At 47.9% G+C, this 18,125-nt stretch overlaps 1 protein-coding gene across 5 annotated transcripts in view; it reads left to right on the plus strand.

The window, feature by feature from the left end:
• The window catches only part of LOC140385610 (RNA-binding Raly-like protein), a 1,446,698-nt gene that overhangs the window by 1,313,678 nt on the left and 114,895 nt on the right, over positions 1 to 18,125 (plus strand). For all 5 annotated transcript variants that reach the window (XM_072467935.1, XM_072467934.1, XM_072467936.1 and 2 more), the window contains one exon: positions 5,083 to 5,196. In XM_072467935.1, coding sequence (XP_072324036.1) covers positions 5,083 to 5,196 — 114 coding nt within the window. The remainder of the gene's footprint in view (positions 1 to 5,082; positions 5,197 to 18,125) is intronic.

Genomic DNA, 18,125 nt, shown 5'->3' on the forward strand with positions numbered 1-18,125 from the left:
TTAACAACCACATTTCATACCCCAACTTGATTGAGGAGCAGTGTGTTCAGCACCTTTTCTCACATATGTCACTCTCGTTGAGATGCAATACCCATTGGACACCAAAGGAGCCCTACACTAGGGCATGAACAGGACGTTTATCATCTAAGCGTGGCAGTGCCCCTCCAACTCTTTTCCAGACTCCAGCCGTTTGAGAATGCAACATCAACCAGTTTGCAGTTTGCTGCCAGACAAGGAACATGGTAAAGCGTTTTACTCCAAGAGGAATTAATTCTCTTTATATTCACTAGCAGGCACCCAAGGGGACAAGACATTATAGACTGCAAGCATGATGCTGTGTGTGCTGAATGGGATCATCCAGGGATCTATACCAACAGCAAGGGATCCCACTCACTGGATGTCCTGCTCATGTGCAATGGCAGGCAGCAAACTGCAGGTTATTACCCTATTCTTGGCAGTAATCATGATGCTTTTATCTTTATGAATCCTCTATACCTATTACACCAGATCAGATCTGAAGCTAGCTGCTGTGGGACAGGGGATGTTCCCCGACACCCAGCTCATCGTGAACCATGTTATGAACCTGGACATAAACTGAGCAGTGTTCCAGTCAGGTCTATGCCTCTAACAGAAGCTCCAGGAGCTCAAAATCAGCCATCTGCAGCAAACAGCTACAGATAAATTTAACAATGTTGACAGTCTTTAAATTCACTATTGTCTGCTATATCCTCCATAACTGTGCTCTGCAAAGAACCGACCCACAGAGTCACCTGGGGAGGGAGAAATGCAGGAGGAGGAAAATTAACAGGAAGATCAGGATGCTAAAGGGAAGGACTACAGGTTGCCAGAGCTGTGAATCATTGAACACTTGAATGATCCCTCTATCCCCAATACAACATTCACCCTCCTTCCATTTACTAAGTACCATATGAAAAGCCATGAAATGTGCATTTCTTGGTGTTACTTTTACAGTGCGATGTAAGTTAAGAGTAACTGCTAAATTAAGAAAAACCCAAGATGCTCCATCGTGTTAATTTCATAATTCCAAAAAATGTACATTATTGCAGCTTATTCTGCAACCTATTCTGCATATGTGCGTTAACATCTGCAAAGTAATTTGTACGTTGTTTTCTTGTCATGGGTTGCATGAATGCATTTACTTCTGTTAACAAACTTGATTATTGATCTTGAAATAAACTTTACTGGAGAATAGTAGATACATTTTCCCATGCCTCTGCTGCCGAGAAGTGTATTTTCCCTGTTTACAGCTTCATGCCAGGTATGCTGGCGTCTGGCCTTATGATATTGATTTCTGCTAACCCAAGAAATCTTCTTGCCATTTCAGCACTGCATCTACAAATTGAGATGGAGTCTCATCTATGAAATAAGCTTTCCAATTTGACCTCATTGGTGGGGAAGCTTTTAGAATTGATAAACAGGACCAGAATTAACAGTCACTTTGCTAAATTTGGAATAACTAAGGATAGCAAACACGGGTTTGTTAAGTGTAAATTGTGTTTAAAGAACTTGATTAAGTTTTTGAATGAAGTAACAGAGAGGATTAATGAGGATAAAGTAGTTGATGTGCTGTGCATGGACTTGCAAAAGGTGTTTGATAAAGTGCCACATAACAGGCCTGTCAGCAAAGTTGCACCCATGGGATAAAAGGGACATTGGCAGCATGGATACAACATTGGCTTAGTCACAGGAAACACGTACGTGGTGAACAGCTGTTTCTTGGACTGGAGGAAGGTTTATAGTGGGGTTCCCCGGGGGTTGGTATTTGAACCACTGCTTTTCTTGGTCTATATTCACGATCTAGGGCTTTGATGTGAAGGCACAGTTTCAAAATTTATGAATGACACAAAACCTTGTAAGAATTGTGAACTTTGAAGAGAATGGTGATAAACTTCAAGTGAGCACAGACAGACTTTTGGAGTGGGAAGATAAGTAGCAGATGAATTTTAGTGCAAAAAACTGTGAAATATTCGTCGAAGGAGCAGAAAAGGTAACATAAAATAAAGAATATAATTCTAAAAGGGTGCAGGAAGGCGAGGCCTGAGAGTATATGTGCACAAATCATTGAAGTTGACAAGGAAGTAGCGAGGCCGTTCATAAGGATTACGGAATGCTGGGCTTTATAAATTAAGGCATCGAGCACAAAATGAAGGAAGTTATAATTAACCCTTACAAACACTGGTTCCAACTCATCCGGAGGATTGTGTCCAATTTTGGGCATCACATTTTGAGACGACGTGAAGGTGTAGGCGAGGGTGCAGAAAAGATTTATGAAAATAGTTCTGTGGGTGAGAGGTTTCAGTTACGTGGATAAGTGGGCAAATCTGTTCTGCTTCGAGAAGATAAAATTGAGAGGGGATTTGAGTGAGGTGTTCAAAATCATGAGGGTTCTGGACAGAGAAGATAGACAGAATCTGTTCCCATTGGCAAAAGGGATGAGAATCAATGGACACTAACTTAAGGTGATTGACAAAGGAACCAGAGGAGAAGTGAGGAAAAATACTTTTATGCAGCAAGTGGTTGGGATGTAGGAGGTACTTGCTGAGAGTGTGGTGCTGGAGGCAGATTCAGCCATGGCTTTCGAACGGGAATTGGATAAGCTATTGAAGAGAGGAAAATTGCAGGGCTATAGGGAAAAACCAGAAAGTGACACCAGCTGAATAGCTCTTGGAGAGCTGCAATGAATGAATGGCCTCCTTTCTGCTCTGTAACCATTCTATGATTCTAAGTGCATAAACTAAATGTGGTAGCCCCAGAACTGTGATCCATTTGACTAGGTTGGCATCAGCGAGTGTCATGAGCATTATTTGAACAACTGTTAAATTGGTTGATAAATGTGAAGCCAGCATTAACAGAGGTAACTTTACGCAGGATTGGCTACACTTTTCTGATTTTAACATTCTTGCCAAAGTGGTGAAAGATTGCTTCCAACAGGAAACCAGGCAAGTTGCACATGGAAGGTTATTAGCAGCGATATATCTCAAAAAATAAGAATGTTAATGAATCTAGAATGAAAAGGGGAAAACATACCTCAAAGTCCTATTTCATTTCCCTCAGTTAATTAAATGCTAAAAGCATCTTTGTATTCAGCACAGCATGCAGGCATGTAAACACATTAAGCATGTTATTGTCCTTCAGCTCTAAGGTCACATTCAAACACAAATATAATTACACATTATAAGCATTAAACACATCCGATATCTACCTGAATATATCAAAGAAACTTTTCAATCAAATTGTTCCAAGGTTTGACTTAAAGATGCCATTTAAATTTTGTAATCTAAATACCATCAATGTCGCATTGGTCCTTAATAAATGCACTTGACATCTGACAATTAGAATTTCTGAGGTAGAATTGATGTTTAATGTTTCCTGCATTAAGTTTTCTTATTGCCAATGCTTATACATATCTGTATGAGCTGCAGCAAAATAAAAGATACCATTTTGCTTGTATCATGTGAAATACAAAGGGGCCGATTCTCCGATATGGAGCCCAAGTGTTCGCGCCGTCGTGAACGCCGTCACGTTTCACGACGGCGTGAACCGGGCCCTGGTACGACCGATTCTGGCCCCCACAGGGGGCCAACATGGCGCTGGAGCAGTTCACGCTGCTCCAGCCTCCTTTCGCAGCACCAGGTGGGCGCCGCGCCAACCCGTGCATGCGCAGTTGGGCCGCTCCAACCTGCGCATGCGCAGGGCACTTCTTTAGCGCGCCGGCCCCCACTCAACATGTAGTCGGTGTTCAGGGGCCGACATGCCAGAAAGTAGGCCCGGGGGGGGGGGGGAGGGAGAGGCCGGCCCGCCGATCGGTGGGCCCCGATCACGAGCCAGACCCCATTGGTGGCTCCCCCTGGTGGTGAATGGCGGCGGCGGGACTCTGTCGTATCTGCGCAGCCGCTCGGCCCATCCGGGCCAGAGAATCGGCGGCCCCGCCGATTCCAGCAGCCGGCGGCCAGCGCCGCACCAAACGAGCCGGTGCAAATGGCGCCGATTCTCCGCACCTCAGAGAATCGCGCACCGGCGTCGTGGCGCGGTTGCGGCGATTCTCCGGCCCGGCGAGGGGCTCGGAGAATCGCCCCCAAAGTGTTTTTCCATATTTAACTTTTATATTTATAATCAAGATATCACTACATTTAGTTTAGTCGGAATGTTGGTTAGAAAATAGCTAAGGTAAGAATTAAGTCCTTCACGTTAAAAAAATGTAAGACTCTGAGGTATCAAGACTCATTCATCCAGCTGCGGTACCTCAATTAACTGTGAAAATGATTTGGACCTAAGGAAAGATGTCAGATTGGGCAGAGCAAATATGTTTCGGCAAGTTTAGGTCTTTTCAGATGTCAAGCCTAATGTACTGTTTATTAACTGATGTCCAGTTGTATTTTGTGCAATAAATGGATATGACATCCTGTGCAGAATATCTCTCTATAGGTGAAATTGATTTCTCCTTCTATTAATGAACAATAGCATGAAAGGAACTTTATCAAAATATTGATCCTAGATTGGCCATATCCTGGTGGTTTCAGCCTCCAGAAATGAAGAGAATTAAAGCCTGTGTAAATCTGTTACCAACTAATACAACATGTGAGAATCTTTCTCTATTCAACTCCCAGGATTGCAAAGATTTTAGTACTGAAGTGGTGATCAAATCATTACCAATTGGCATTATTGCTCACTTTATTCCAATGAACCTATTTGTTTGTCTATTTTGTATCAATCATAGATTTGTATCAGTGAAGAGTTAATTCAGCTCTGAAATAAGAAACCTAATTTCTAATAAGTCTGTAGGACGCTGTTATTTGCATCTGATAAATTTTAATCAAGTGTTTGTCATTCCAAAATCTGCTTTGCATTACGATAAAAGAGGTGAAGGAGAAATGTGATAGTGGCTTGTAGATTTGTATCACACGCGATAGACGGGGAATGAAAATCTCATAAGAATCCAGCAGTGATCAGATTTCCTGAACTGTTATTTCGAATTGAGGCGACAAACTGCAGGAACTGTTGTTTTATTCTAACCAAAGATGAAATTGTATGCATTTGCACTGTATGCTTCTCTGTTCCCAGTGAAATCAGATGAGCTGCAGACAATCAAGAAGGAACTGACCCAAATCAAAAACAAAATTGACTTCTTACTTGGAAGACTGGAGAAGATTGAGAAACAACAAAAGGCCGACGCCGGTGGGTAGCAATAAGCACCAGTAACAGACAAGTCATCTTGGGATAAATTAAGTCGGCGTAGTGCCATCAGTCACGCTGACAGGTCAGGAAGGATACATAGCTCAAAGTGACTTTCATTATATGACAAGCTCTTAAAATTTTATCATAATGTAATGGTTACTTTAAATCAAACGATGCCAGCAACTGAAGCTTGAAGCAGAAAAGGTTGTCAGTTTTATTCTAAGGATAATTTGGAATGTTATGATATGGTTGAAAAGAATACAATCATATACTGAATCCCAAGTGATCGGAATTAGGTCACTCTGGGTAAATTTGTGCGCACCACAGTTTTTGGATGCTTACAGCCGCTTGATAGTACAGAACCTGAATATTGCTGAAAAGAGGGACATGTTGCCAAAACTGTATGTCTTGCACTATCAGGACAAATGCAAAAGTGTCAAATTTTAAACCATCACAGCAATTTATACTATAGGGCAAAAGGGTGCTATTTGGTTGACAAGTCATTTTTGATTGGCTCAGGCATTGCCATGGAGAAAGCAAGAGAAAACTATAGGCTCCCCAAACTCAAAAAAGGTGCAAGGCTTGAACATAGTTCTTTTGTTGGCAGAGAATTTATGTTGCCTCTCGCAAGTCTGAGTCACATTGTGAACTTGATTCATTATCTCAAATTGTTTTTTAGTGTAACTTTAATCACTCAGGATCGTTCATCAAGTGCTGCCCAATCATAAAATTACAGCTTACAGTAGGCATTTTCTGGGGGGTTTTGAAAGTGTAAGCTGGATGAATACAGTATCCCCACGAATGGGCTCTCCACAACTGTCTACCACAGCCTATCTTTTGACCGGTCAACTTGCACATTGGATTTAATACAGCTCCTCGCTAGATAACGTTATTCTTATCGCAATCTTGTAAATTTGTTCACCTTGCAAACCTGACACAGCAATAGAGCATATTAAAGCTACCCTGAAAGACAATGGCTATCTTGAAATGAAATTAAATGAAAATTACTTATTGTCACAAGTAGGCTTCAATGAAGTTACTGTGAAACGCCCCTAGTCGCCACATTCTGGCGCCTGTTCGGGAAGGCTGGTACGGGAATTGAACCATGTTGCTGGCTTGCCTTGGTTGTCTTTAAAAGCCAGCGATTTAGCCCAGTGTGCTAAACCAGGTCTTGATCAGGCCATTGTTTGCTATACACCATGAAAACTTACAAACAGGCCAAAGGCTGCCAGCTTTGGACCTGAAAAGTGCCCAGTTTACCTCAGATTACCCTGGAAAGGCAAAGTATTTCAACAATCTGAACAAAAGGTTAAGAAAGACATTTCATGCTGCTACACTGCAGTAGCTACGCAATTGCTATTTTCTACTGACAGGATGATGCTGTCAGTCCAAAAAGACTTTCTGCCTGGAACCCAATTGAGCAATGTTGTGTATGAATTTCAGTTTTGTTGTGATGTACATCCCAATGATTGGCTGATCAGATTAAACAACATTAATTCAATTGTTCGTAATAAGCAGAGTACAGACTTGACTCAATCAATTTAAGATGATCTGCCAAGCTTGTAATGTGGCTCATTTACACTTGCTAGATGTAACATACTTTCATACACAGGGACCCGTTCCCTGCAAGCAAAAGGAATATGTTCAAGCCTTACATTTTTCTGAATTATTTGGGAGCTTGGGGAGCCTTAGCTCTCTGTTGCTTTCATCACAGAATTGCATCAGTCAATAAGGGTCAGCTTGCCAACCAAGTAGCACCTTTTTTTCTGTGTTGTAAGTTGTTGATATTGTTTAAAATTTGGCATTCTTGCATTTGTCCTGATGAGTGCAAGGTGAAAAATGTTGTCTTTATTTTCACAATTATTTGGATATTTAGTGGTTCGTTTCTCATTTAAAAATTGGCAATGTCATGGACAAAGACGAAAATACCATGACTGGGTGTGTGATGACACTTATTCCCACAGTTGTGGCAGGAGCCAAGGCTGGAAGTACAACAATGATGTCTTGCCTTTACCTTTTGCCCATTGATTCTTTTTTTGCTGTGAACCTAATTGTTATGGCATGTTGGTGTGGTGATGGGAATGTTAGGGTTGCGGGTGACCCCGGGGTGGAGGGTAAGGATAATAGGATTCATACGGATGAGCCTATGCAGTTGGAATGGTGAGATTGGTGCTTTGAATTAGGTTTATTTAGCTTAATGTTTCATTTTCCAAGCTGTTTCACAAATAAACCTAAATTCTCATCCCAGTGTCAAGATACTGAGATATTTTGCATTACAATGTAGCCTCAGAGACACCTCTGAGTAATAGGTACTATTTTGTGTCCCAGCAGTCATGGTACTTAGCAAATAGATTCATAAATTGGGTTTAAAATATTGCAAAATTATTACACTGCTTATCTGACATCAAGGATTGATGAGCAGAAATTTCCTTAAATTAGATATTGAGAAAACTGAAGCCATTGGGCGGAATTCTCCATTTCTGAGACTAAATACTATGCCGGGTGTCTCCATTGGCACCTTTCCCTCTGTCCAGATTGGGGGCATCCTGCACCAGATTCTGTGCTTGGAACTTCATTATTATGCACAGGCGAGTTCCCCTCCGGATCACCTGGCGGGCCAGCAGCTGATTTGTTGGCCTGCTGTTAGCTGATAGGTTCAAAGGTCCCCCCATATTTAAACACCAGTCCAGCACACTCATATTACTCTCTCCAGCACACCTGTCTTCACCAGACCGCGCAGGATGCCAGCAACCCACGGGAAAAGGCTGTCAGCCTCAAGAAGAAGCCAGTTCCTCGATTCAACCAACTTCCCCTGAGACTATGATCTGAAAGACACTCAAGCTCCACATGAACCTCTACCCACCGCATCTGGTTCTTTGCGCAACCCCTTCCATAAATTATGTGGTATCCTTCTGATCCCTTTGTTTGTGAACTTTTCATGCAGGGTTGTGGGGGTCCAGATTTCCTCCCGTCAGTCTTCCCTCTCCCTTCCATTGTTCACCTTCTTCATCCACTTTCTTTCCCCTCCGCCTGCCATCATGAGCCCTCACCCATCCCTCCACCTCCCCGTCCCTTGCACATTGATCCCCTTGTCTTCTTCAGGTCCACCCCTCCACCTCGCCTCAACTCATACTCCACCCCCGGACAAACTTTAGATCTTTGCTGCAGTGGCTACATGAGTCCCACAACACAGTGCTGTCCAGATAAACCCCAGCACACCCCTATACCCCCTAACCCCCGGCACAGTACTGATCTGACTCGGTGACACAAGATGGTCCACGGTTCCAGCAGCAGCCACGAAGACCAACTCAGCATGGAGATGGAGGGCAGGAACTGGTCTGGCCCAGCAGAATGTTGTACTGCACATCAAGAGCAGCGCAGTACAATGGCTTTGTTGTACTCACTTCAAAGTGCATTGTGAGCTGAGGACTACCTTTTGCATGCCACTCTTTGTTAGCAATTATCTAGGCCCATTCACCATGGGTGCAAATCCCATTATGGCCACTACCTCTCGCGAGAGGACATAACACGATTTGTGGCGGCAAGATCTCAGTTTGAGAACTTTCCCGCCCCCTCGACAACACCCAACCCCCCCCATCCCCAGTGGGGCGTGAATCTGATAACCATGAAATTGACTATATTTAAATATTCCTAAAAGGATTAATGCCATTGCTTCTGGGGCCGACCGGCATGACATAACGCCAGCAGGAATCATTACTGGTTTTAAAAAATGGAACCCAGTCACGATGACCATGCCGGAGTCTCGGAGGTAAGTATAGCCCCCGGGTGGTGATATGGCCGAGCAGTGTCCTGGCACAGGCGGGGTGGGGGTGAACCAAACATTGAGTGGTGGGGAGGAGGTTGTCCTCTGTCTTGTAGGGTTAGAGGAATTCTCCTTGTCTGCCGGGGGTCCCAATGTTCATAGGAGGGTGCGGGGGAGGGGGGAGGGCGGCGTAGGGTAATTTCACCTTCGCCCTGATGCAAGTTTGGAAGCACTGATAGGATGCCAGCGGGCAGCTGTTTTAATGAGCATTCATGAGATGCAAATGGGCTTTACACCACCAGCCAGTGGGAAGAAGACCAACCCGCCATTGGATGAACTGGAACATAATTTTTCGTTGGTGGGTTTCTGAGATTTTGGGTCCTGCCAGATTCTGTGGTCCCGCCTGACCCAAGCCCAGTGCGGACTGGGTGGGTAACGGAATCAGTTCTAAGTTCATTTGTGGAGGGTTTTTCAGGGAGTTTCCCGCCGGCTCTGCTGGTGAGTTGCCCACTGCTATTCAATGACACTTAGTCACTTGTTTGGGCCCAAATGGAGATTCTCTCCGGTTTAACCCAAACGTAGAATTTCTTTCAGCACTGGGAGCTGAACTCAGAGATCGGGCCGCCATTTGAAGGGGTGCCCTGATTTCTAAGTGAGCTTCTTGGCCCCCCACACTCCCCATCCCTGGGCGATGTCACCCCCCACACAAACATGGGCTTTACGCCGTACCCCCCAAGTGAGAACAACCTGCTGTGGGGTCCCTGGGCCCCCCCACCACTCTTCTGGCCCCCCCATGCCCTGTGCAGCCCCCTCGTCCAGGACCCTCACCCATCAGCCCCCAACCTCTCTGAGGTCCCTATTACCTGTCCTGTACCACTCCACCCTTCAATCACCCCCCTCACCCTCCTTTCATGGCATGGCCCCCCCTCAGACCCTGACCCTTGGCACTGGTACCTGGCACCCCTGCACTGACTCCTGGAAGTGCTCTTGTCAGCTTCACAGTGCCACTTGGATACCTTGGCACTGTCATCCTGGCGAGCTGAGTAGTGCCATGGTGCCCATGTTCTGGGGGGAGGGCCAGGACGCCAACCTGCACTATACCTGGCCACCCAGGGGCCTCCTCCGATGGCCTGGGAGACTCCCCTGGGAGCCCCAGGGAGCCCCCCCCCCCAGTCTGTTCCACCTGGTGCACATTTCTGTGGAACTGTACTGAACAGCACCCGGCTGCAGCCTCACTGGGGAAGTTGCTGGATCCCGGGAGACCGGTAGATTCTGGGTAAGCTCGCCCAAGTAGGTTTAATAACTACTTTGTCACATGCCGTTTCATCATGCCCCCTTTGGCGGGATTTTGATTTTGGTGCCTCGTGGTACTTGGGTGGATCCCACGAGGCGTAAAGACTGCCGGGAAGCCTGTGGGAGGCCTCTCCCGGGATCTACCGGCCATATTGCGCTCTCGCAAAATTGTCATTTTGGCCCCCGCGCCAAACTCTATTCCTACCTATTGATGCTATTCCTCTTTCTGGCAGCAGTTTGAAATTAGGTCAGTCTGTGCACTACCTTGTCACATTTGTTCCCAAGGTGAGTTTCTGATCTCATATTTATGTCATTAGTAAAACCACCTATTGCACCTTCTGTAACATCACCCAACTTCGCTGAACTGCTGCTGAAAACCTCATTCTTGCCTTCATTACCTCCACTTGATTATTCCAGTGCACTGTGGCTGCTCTCCCACAGTCTATTCTCCATAAATCTGAGGTCATCCTAAACTCTCCTGCCCGTATCTTAACCCACATCAAGACCTGTACTCTGCGTTCACTGGTCTACGTTGGCTCCTGCTAAAGTAATGTTTTGATTTTAAAATTCTCATCCTTGTTTTCCAATCCCTCCATAGCTTCGCCCTCTCCATCTCAATAATTTTCTCCAAACTCACATTCATCTGAGCTATCTACACTTCTCTAATTCTGAGCTCTTGTGCAATTATAATGCTACATTATGGCTGTGTCTTCAGTTACTTCGGCCTCAAGCTCCAAAAGAAGTGAAAAAAAATTGTTTTCTTTTATGCCAGATGATTTTTCTCCAGGATTGCTTGTGGAAGTATTCTGGAGATTACTCTTTGATTCCTGGAGACTCTGTTAATGTTAGAGGATTGATAAAACTAATTTGGGAGGACAGTTTTTATATAACTTATTTAATTTCTTTGGGAAGGATTTCAGAGTTGAGTCGGAGTTTACTGAAGTGATGCCAGAGATGCTCAGCAGTCGCTATGAAAGGTGACTGGAGAAACAAGAACAGTGTAGATTAAAATAAGAGCTGGTAAAGATATGGGTTTTGTTAAGGTTAACAAGGAAAACCTATTTCTTCTGCTGACAAACTGGTAACTTGCCAGCATAGCCCCTCTGACCTTGTTTGTTTGGACTGGGGTGTCCAACGCTGGTATCTCACATCTTGTTTGTTTGGACCTAACTTCCACAACAAGAAAGCTGCTATTTGGTTCCGGCCTATTTCCCTTCCCCTCAGTCGGATGCCTCTCGTGGTCATTTCAACCCCCAATCTCAAAGCACACAACTTTAATGACCAGGAATCCAGCGGAGGCTCTCTCTCTCTCTTGGTCGCCATGGTCTCTGATGCACGATCAATGACCACTAAAGCGAGGTTGTAGGCCAACTGAAGGCTTTAATAAGCTAGATGTTTCCCCCAGCAGCTCAGGTACAGAATGAAGGCTGCTGGGGCGGCACGGGTTCTTATACCCCGCCTAGCAGGGTGGAGCTATCATACATTCTAACCAATAGAAAGCATACAGTTTCCACCAATGGTGCTTTAGCCTATCAGGTACCATAATACCTATAATACCACATTCACCCCCTGTTAAAAAAAGAGTCCGGCGGAGGTGGTGGCCTGAAACTACAAAACATGGCAACGTGGTATAACTAGTTATGGAGGTACCGTAATACCTCCGTGCAGTGTTTAGTAACTATTTACAATTCTGATAGCTGTGTACATTTGATGGTTTATATTTACAGTTTACAATTAAAATGAAGCAATCAGTCGATCGGGGGCCCTGGTCGTCCTTTGTGATCGTCGGAGCTTTGGTGGTGACTCCAGTGGAGGCTTGGGTGTCTGTGATTCCGGGAGCATGGCTTCGATCTCCATGGCAGCTTCGGCACCCCTAGACGGCGCTGGTGGGGAAAACGGTTGACCTGGGAAGGGAGTGCCTGTGGGGATGCGTCGGTGGGTGGGGGGTGGCCTAGACTGGGCCGGCAGAAGGACCGATCCTCCTGTAAGGTGCTGCGGTGGAGGCGAGGGTGAGACTAGTGGCTGGGATGTGTGTGGGGTTCCAGCGGGCGGCAGGTCCCGTAGGGACACCATATCTTGTCGGCCGTAGAGGTACGCCACGTAGGCATACTGGGGGTTAGCATGGAGCAGATGGACGCTCTCGACCAACGGGTCCGACTTGTGCGCCCGCCCGTATTTTCGGAGCAGGATGGGTCCGGTTGCTGCCAGCCAGGTCGGGAGCGAGGTTCCAGAGGAGGACTTCCTAGGGAAGACAAGGAGACGTCCGTAAGGTGTCTGATTGGTGGTCGTACAAAGCAGTGACTGGATGGAGTGGAGGGCATTCGGGAGGACTTCCAGCGGGAGACTGCGAGGTTCCTGGACCGTAGGGTCAGTAGGACGGTCTTCCAGGCCGGTCTGTTCTCCCTCTCTACCTGTCCGTTACCCCTGGGGTTGTAACTGGTCGTACTGCTCGAGGCGATGCTCTTGCTGAGCAGGAATTGACACAGTTTGTCGCTCATAAAGGAGGACCCCCTATCACTGTGTATGTAAGCGGGGAACCCGAACAGTGCAAAGATGCTATGGAGGGCCTTGATGACGATGGTTGTGGTCATGTCGGGACAGGGGATGGCGAATGGCAACCGGGAGTACTCGTCAATCATGTTCAGGAAGTACGTGATGCGGTCGGTGGAGGGGAGGGGGCCTTTGAGGTCCATGCTGAGGCGTTCAAAGGGATGGGAAGCCTTTATCAGGTGCGCTTTCTCTGGCCGGAGAAGTGCGGTTTGCACTCCGCGCAGATTTGGCAGTCCCTGGTGGCTGTCCTGACCTCCTCGATGGAGTAGGGCAGTTTGCGGGTCTTGACAAAATGGAAAAAGCGAGTAACCCCCTTGTGGCAGAGGTCCTCGTGGAGGGCTCGGAGGCGGTCCACTTGTGCGGTGGCACATGTGCCGTGGGACAGGGCGTCAGGAGGCTCATTTAGCTTCCCGGGACGATACAAGATCTCGTAGTTGTAGGTGGAGAGTTCGATCCTCCACCGCAAGATCTTGGCGTTTTTTATCTTGCCCCGCTGTGCATTATCAAACATGAAAGCAACCGACCGTTGGTCCGTGAGGAGAGTGAACCTCCTGCCGGCCAGGTAATGCCTCCAATGTTGCACTGCTTCTACTATGGCCTGGGCCTCCTTTTCGACTGAGGAGTGGTGGATTTCGGAAGCATGGATGGTCTGCCCGTTTGGTTGAGTGTGGCCGCCAGAGCTACGTCGGACGCATCGCTCTCAACCTGGAAGGGGAGGGACTCGTCGATGGCGTGCATCGTGGCCTTTGCAATGTCTGCTTTGATGCGGCTGAAGGCCTGGCGGGCCTCTATCGACAGGGGAAAAGCTGTGGATTGGATCAGGGGATGGGCCTTGTCCACGTAGTTGGGGACCCACTGGGCTTATTAGCTAAAAAAAACCTAGGCAAAGTTTCAGGGCCTTGGAGCAGTGAGGGAGGGGGAACTCCATAAGGGGGCGCATGCATTCAGAGTCGGGGCCTATAACTCCATTTCGCACTACGTAGCCGAGGATGGCTAGGCGGTCGGTGCTAAACACGCATTTATCCTTGTTGTATGTCAGGTTAAGGATTTTTGCGGTCAGGAGAAATTTCCGGAGGTTGGTGTCGTGGTCCTGCTGGTCAAGGTCGCAGATGGTGACATTATCGAGATACGGGAATGTTGCCCGTAAACTGTGCCGGTCAACCATTCGGTCCATCTCACGCTGGAAGACCGAGAGCCCGTTGGTGACACTGAAGGGAACCCTTAAGAAGTGATAGAGCCACCCATCTGCCTCGAAGACAGTGTATTTGCGGTCACTAGTACGGATGGGGAGCTGGTAGTAGGCGGACGTGAGATCCACTGTGGAGAAGACCTTATAATGCGCGATCCTGTTTACCAGGTTGGATATGCGGGGGAGAGGGGACGCGTCCAGCTGCGTAAACCTGTTGATGGACTGACTGTAGTCGATGACCATCCTATGCTTCTCCCCGGTCTATACCACCACTACTTGAGCTCTCCAGGGGCTGTTACTGGCTTCAATGACCCCTTCCCTCAGTAGCCTTTGGATCTCTGACCTAATAAAGATCCGGTCCTGGGCACTGTAGCGTCTGCTCCTGGTGGCGACGGGTTTGCAATCCGGGGTGAGGTTCGCAAACAGGGAAGGTGGGTCGACCTTAAGGGTCGCGAGGCCGCAGACAGTGAGGGGGGAGATAGGGCTGCCGAATTGGAAGGTCAGACTTTGAAGGTTACACTGGAAGCCTAAACCCAGGAGTGTAGCCACGCAGAGGTGGGGAAGGACGTAGAGACGGAAATTTTTGAACTCCCTTCCCTGGACTGTGAGGTTTGCCACACAAAACCCCTTTATCTCCACTGAGTGGGAACCGGAAGCCAGGGAGATTTTTTGATTAATGGGATGGATGAGGAGAGAACAGCGCCTTACCGTGTCGGGGTGTATGAAGCTCTCCGTGCTCCCAGAGTCAATTAGGCAGAACGTCTCGTGCCCGTTGATGAATACCGTTGGCGTAGCAGTTGAGAGTGTTTGAGGCCGAGACTGATCCAGAGTCACCGAGGCTAATCGCAGCAGTTGAGAGTTCTCTTCGGGCAGTGCGTGGTCAGCCGAGCTGGGGTCCTGGGGGTTCATCCAAGATGGCGGCTCCCATTGGTCGCACATGGCCGGGGGTGCACAAAATGGCGGGGCCCATCCCTCCAGCGTTGCGTCCGTGGAGCAAGATGGCGGCGCCCAGGGTCCGAACGTGGCCCCGGAATATGAAGATGGCGGCGACCGCTGGCCGCACGGGGCCTGTGGAGAGGTTTGTGGTTGTGGTCCGCATTCGCCGCCGGAGACATACCCCCACAAAATGGTCCTTTTTGCCGCATCCCTTGCAGGTGGATGCTCGGGCCGGGCAGCGCAGGCGGGGGTGCTCGGCCTGCCGCAAAAGTAGCAGCGGGGCCCCCCGGGCTTGCCAGGCCACCTTGCAGCACAGGCCTGTGGGGGAATGGGGGAAGCCTCGGGGTTGGCCGCGGGGGGATTCCACGCTACCCAGGGGGCTGCCGCGCGGTCGGGAACGTAAGCGCGGGCGTTCCTGGAGGCCACGTCCAGGGAGCCTGCAAGGGCCCGTGCCTCCCTGAGACCCAGGGCGTCCTTTTCTAACAGATGATGGCGGATTTGTGAAGGTAGCATACCTGCCACGAAAGTGTCCCGGACTAAGAGTTCCGTGTGTTCGCTCGCCGAAACTTGCGGGCAGCTGCAGCTTCTTCCCAACACCAGGAGTGCACGGTAGAATTCCTCCAGCGATTCCCCAGGGGTTTGTCGCCTTGTTGCAAGCAGATGCCTAGCGTAAACCTGATTTACCGGGCATATATAGTGTCCTTTTAGCAGCTCTATTGCTGCATCGAAGTCTTCCGCTTCCTCGATAAGGGTGTAATCTCCGGGCTCACCCTTGAGTGCAGGATGCGCAGTTTCTGCTCTCCTGTGGGTGCATTTTCGGCCGTCCCGAGATACCCTTTAAAGCACGCCACCAGCTTAAAGATTGCCGCTGAGTTCGCCGCGAGGGGTACTAAGTTGCAGACACTCCGGCTTGATTCGGAGCTCCATCCTTTCTTCTTAAAATCTAGCTTATTAAATTGATGCACGATCAATAACCACTAAAGCGAGGTTCTAGTCCAACTGAAGGATTTAATAAGCTAGATGTTTCCCCCAGCAGCTCAGGTACAGAATGAAGGCTGCTGGGGCGGCACGGGTTCTTATACCCCGCTTAGCAGGGCGGAGCTATCATACATTCTAACCAATAGAAAGCATACAGTTTCCACCAATGGTGCTTTAGCCTATCAGGTACCGTAATACATATAATACCACAGTCTCCAAACAATACGTGGAGATCGGCCACGTGGCCTACATCGCCTTTGGCCACCACACAGGCAAACTGGTGGCGATCGTGGATGTGATTGACCAGACGTGGATGGCCCTTGCAGTGGAGTGCGGCGACAAGCAATGCCATTTAAATGTATGCAACTCACTAATTTCAAGACTCAAATACCCCACAGTGTCCGCCACAAGTCTGTGAAAGCTGCTTGGGAAAAGGAGAAAATCAATGAGAAATGGGAAGCCATTCACTGGGCAAAGAAAATTGAAGCCCATACAAAGAGAGCGAAAATGACAGACAGGCGGGAGGGATTCAGATTTCTGGATAACTGGGGCTCTTTCTGGGGAAGGTGGGACCTCTACAGACAGGATGGTCTACATCTGAACCTGAGGGGCACACATATCCTGGGGGGGAGATTTGTTAGTGCTCTTTGGGGGGGTTTAAACTAATGCAGCAGGGGCATGGGAACCTGGATTGTAGTTTTAGGGTAAGGGAGAATGAGAGTATAGAGGTCAGGAGCACAGATTTGACATCGCAGGAGGGGGCCAGTGTTCAGGTAGGTGGTTTGAAGTGTGTCTACTTCAATGCCAGGAGTATACGAAACAAGGTAGGGGAACTGGCAGCATGGGTTGGTACCTGGGACTTCGATGTTGTGGCCATTTCGGAGACATGGATAGAGCAGGGACAGGAATGGATGTTGCAGGTTCCGGGGTTTAGGTGTTTTAGTAAGCTCAGAGAAGGAGGCAAAAGAAGGGGAGGTGTGGCGCTGCTAGTCAAGAGCAGTATTACGGTGGCGGAGAGGATGCTAGATGGGGACTCTTCTTCCGAGGTAGTATGGGCTGAAGTTAGAAACAGGAAAGGAGAGGTCACCCTGTTGGGAGTTTTTTATAGGCCTCCTAATAGTTCTAGGGATGTACAGGAAAGGATGGCGAACATGATTCTGGATAAGAGCGAAAGTAACAGGGTAGTTATTATGGGAGACTTTAACTTTCCAAATATTGACTGGAAAAGATATAGTTCGAGTACAATAGATGGGTCGTTCTTTGTACAGTGTGTGCAGGAGGGTTTCCTGAAACAATATGTTGACAGGCCAACAAGAGGCGAGGCCACGTTGGATTTGGTTTTGGGTAATGAACCAGGCCAGGTGTTGGATTTGGAGGTAGGAGAGCACTTTGGGGACAGTGACCACAATTCGGTGACGTTTACGTTAAGGATGGAAAGGGATAAGTATACACCGCAGGGCAAGAGTTATAGCTGGGGGAAGGGCAATTATGATGCCATTAGACGTGACTTGGGGGGGATAAGGTGGAGAAGTAGGCTGCAAGCGTTGGGCACACTGGATAAGTGGGGCTTGTTCAAGCATCAGCTACTGCGTGTTCTTGATAAGTATGTACCGGTCAGACAGGGAGGAAGGCGTCGAGCGAGGGAACTGTGGTTTACCAAGGAAGTGGAATCTCTTGTTTAGAGGAAGAAGGAGGCCTATGTGAAGATGAGGTGTGAAGTTTCGGTTGGGGCGATGGATAGTTACAAGGTAGCGAGGAAGGATCTAAAGAGAGAGCTAAGACGAGCAAGGAGGGGACATGAGAAGTATTTGGCAGGAAGGATCAAGGAAAACCCAAAAGCTTTCTATAGGTATGTCAGGAATAAGTGAATGACTAGGGAAAGAGTAGGACCAGTCAAGGACAGGGATGGGAAATTGTGTGTGGAGTCTGAAGAGATAGGCGAGATACTAAATGAATATTTTTCGTCAGTATTCACTCAGGAAAAAGATAATGTTGTGGAGGAGAATGCTGAGCCCCAGGCTAATAGAATAGATGGCATTGAGGTACGTAGGGAAGAGGTGTTGGCAATTCTGGACAGGCTGAAAATAGATAAGTCCCCGGGACCTGATGGGATTTATCCTAGGATTCTCTGGGAGGCCAGGGAAGAGATTGCTGGACCTTTGGCTTTGATTTTTATGTCATCATTGGCTACAGGAATAGTGCCAGAGGACTGGAGGACAG

The sequence above is a fragment of the Scyliorhinus torazame genome, chromosome 11, assembly GCF_047496885.1.
Source record: "Scyliorhinus torazame isolate Kashiwa2021f chromosome 11, sScyTor2.1, whole genome shotgun sequence".
Classification (NCBI taxonomy): domain Eukaryota; kingdom Metazoa; phylum Chordata; class Chondrichthyes; order Carcharhiniformes; family Scyliorhinidae; genus Scyliorhinus; species Scyliorhinus torazame.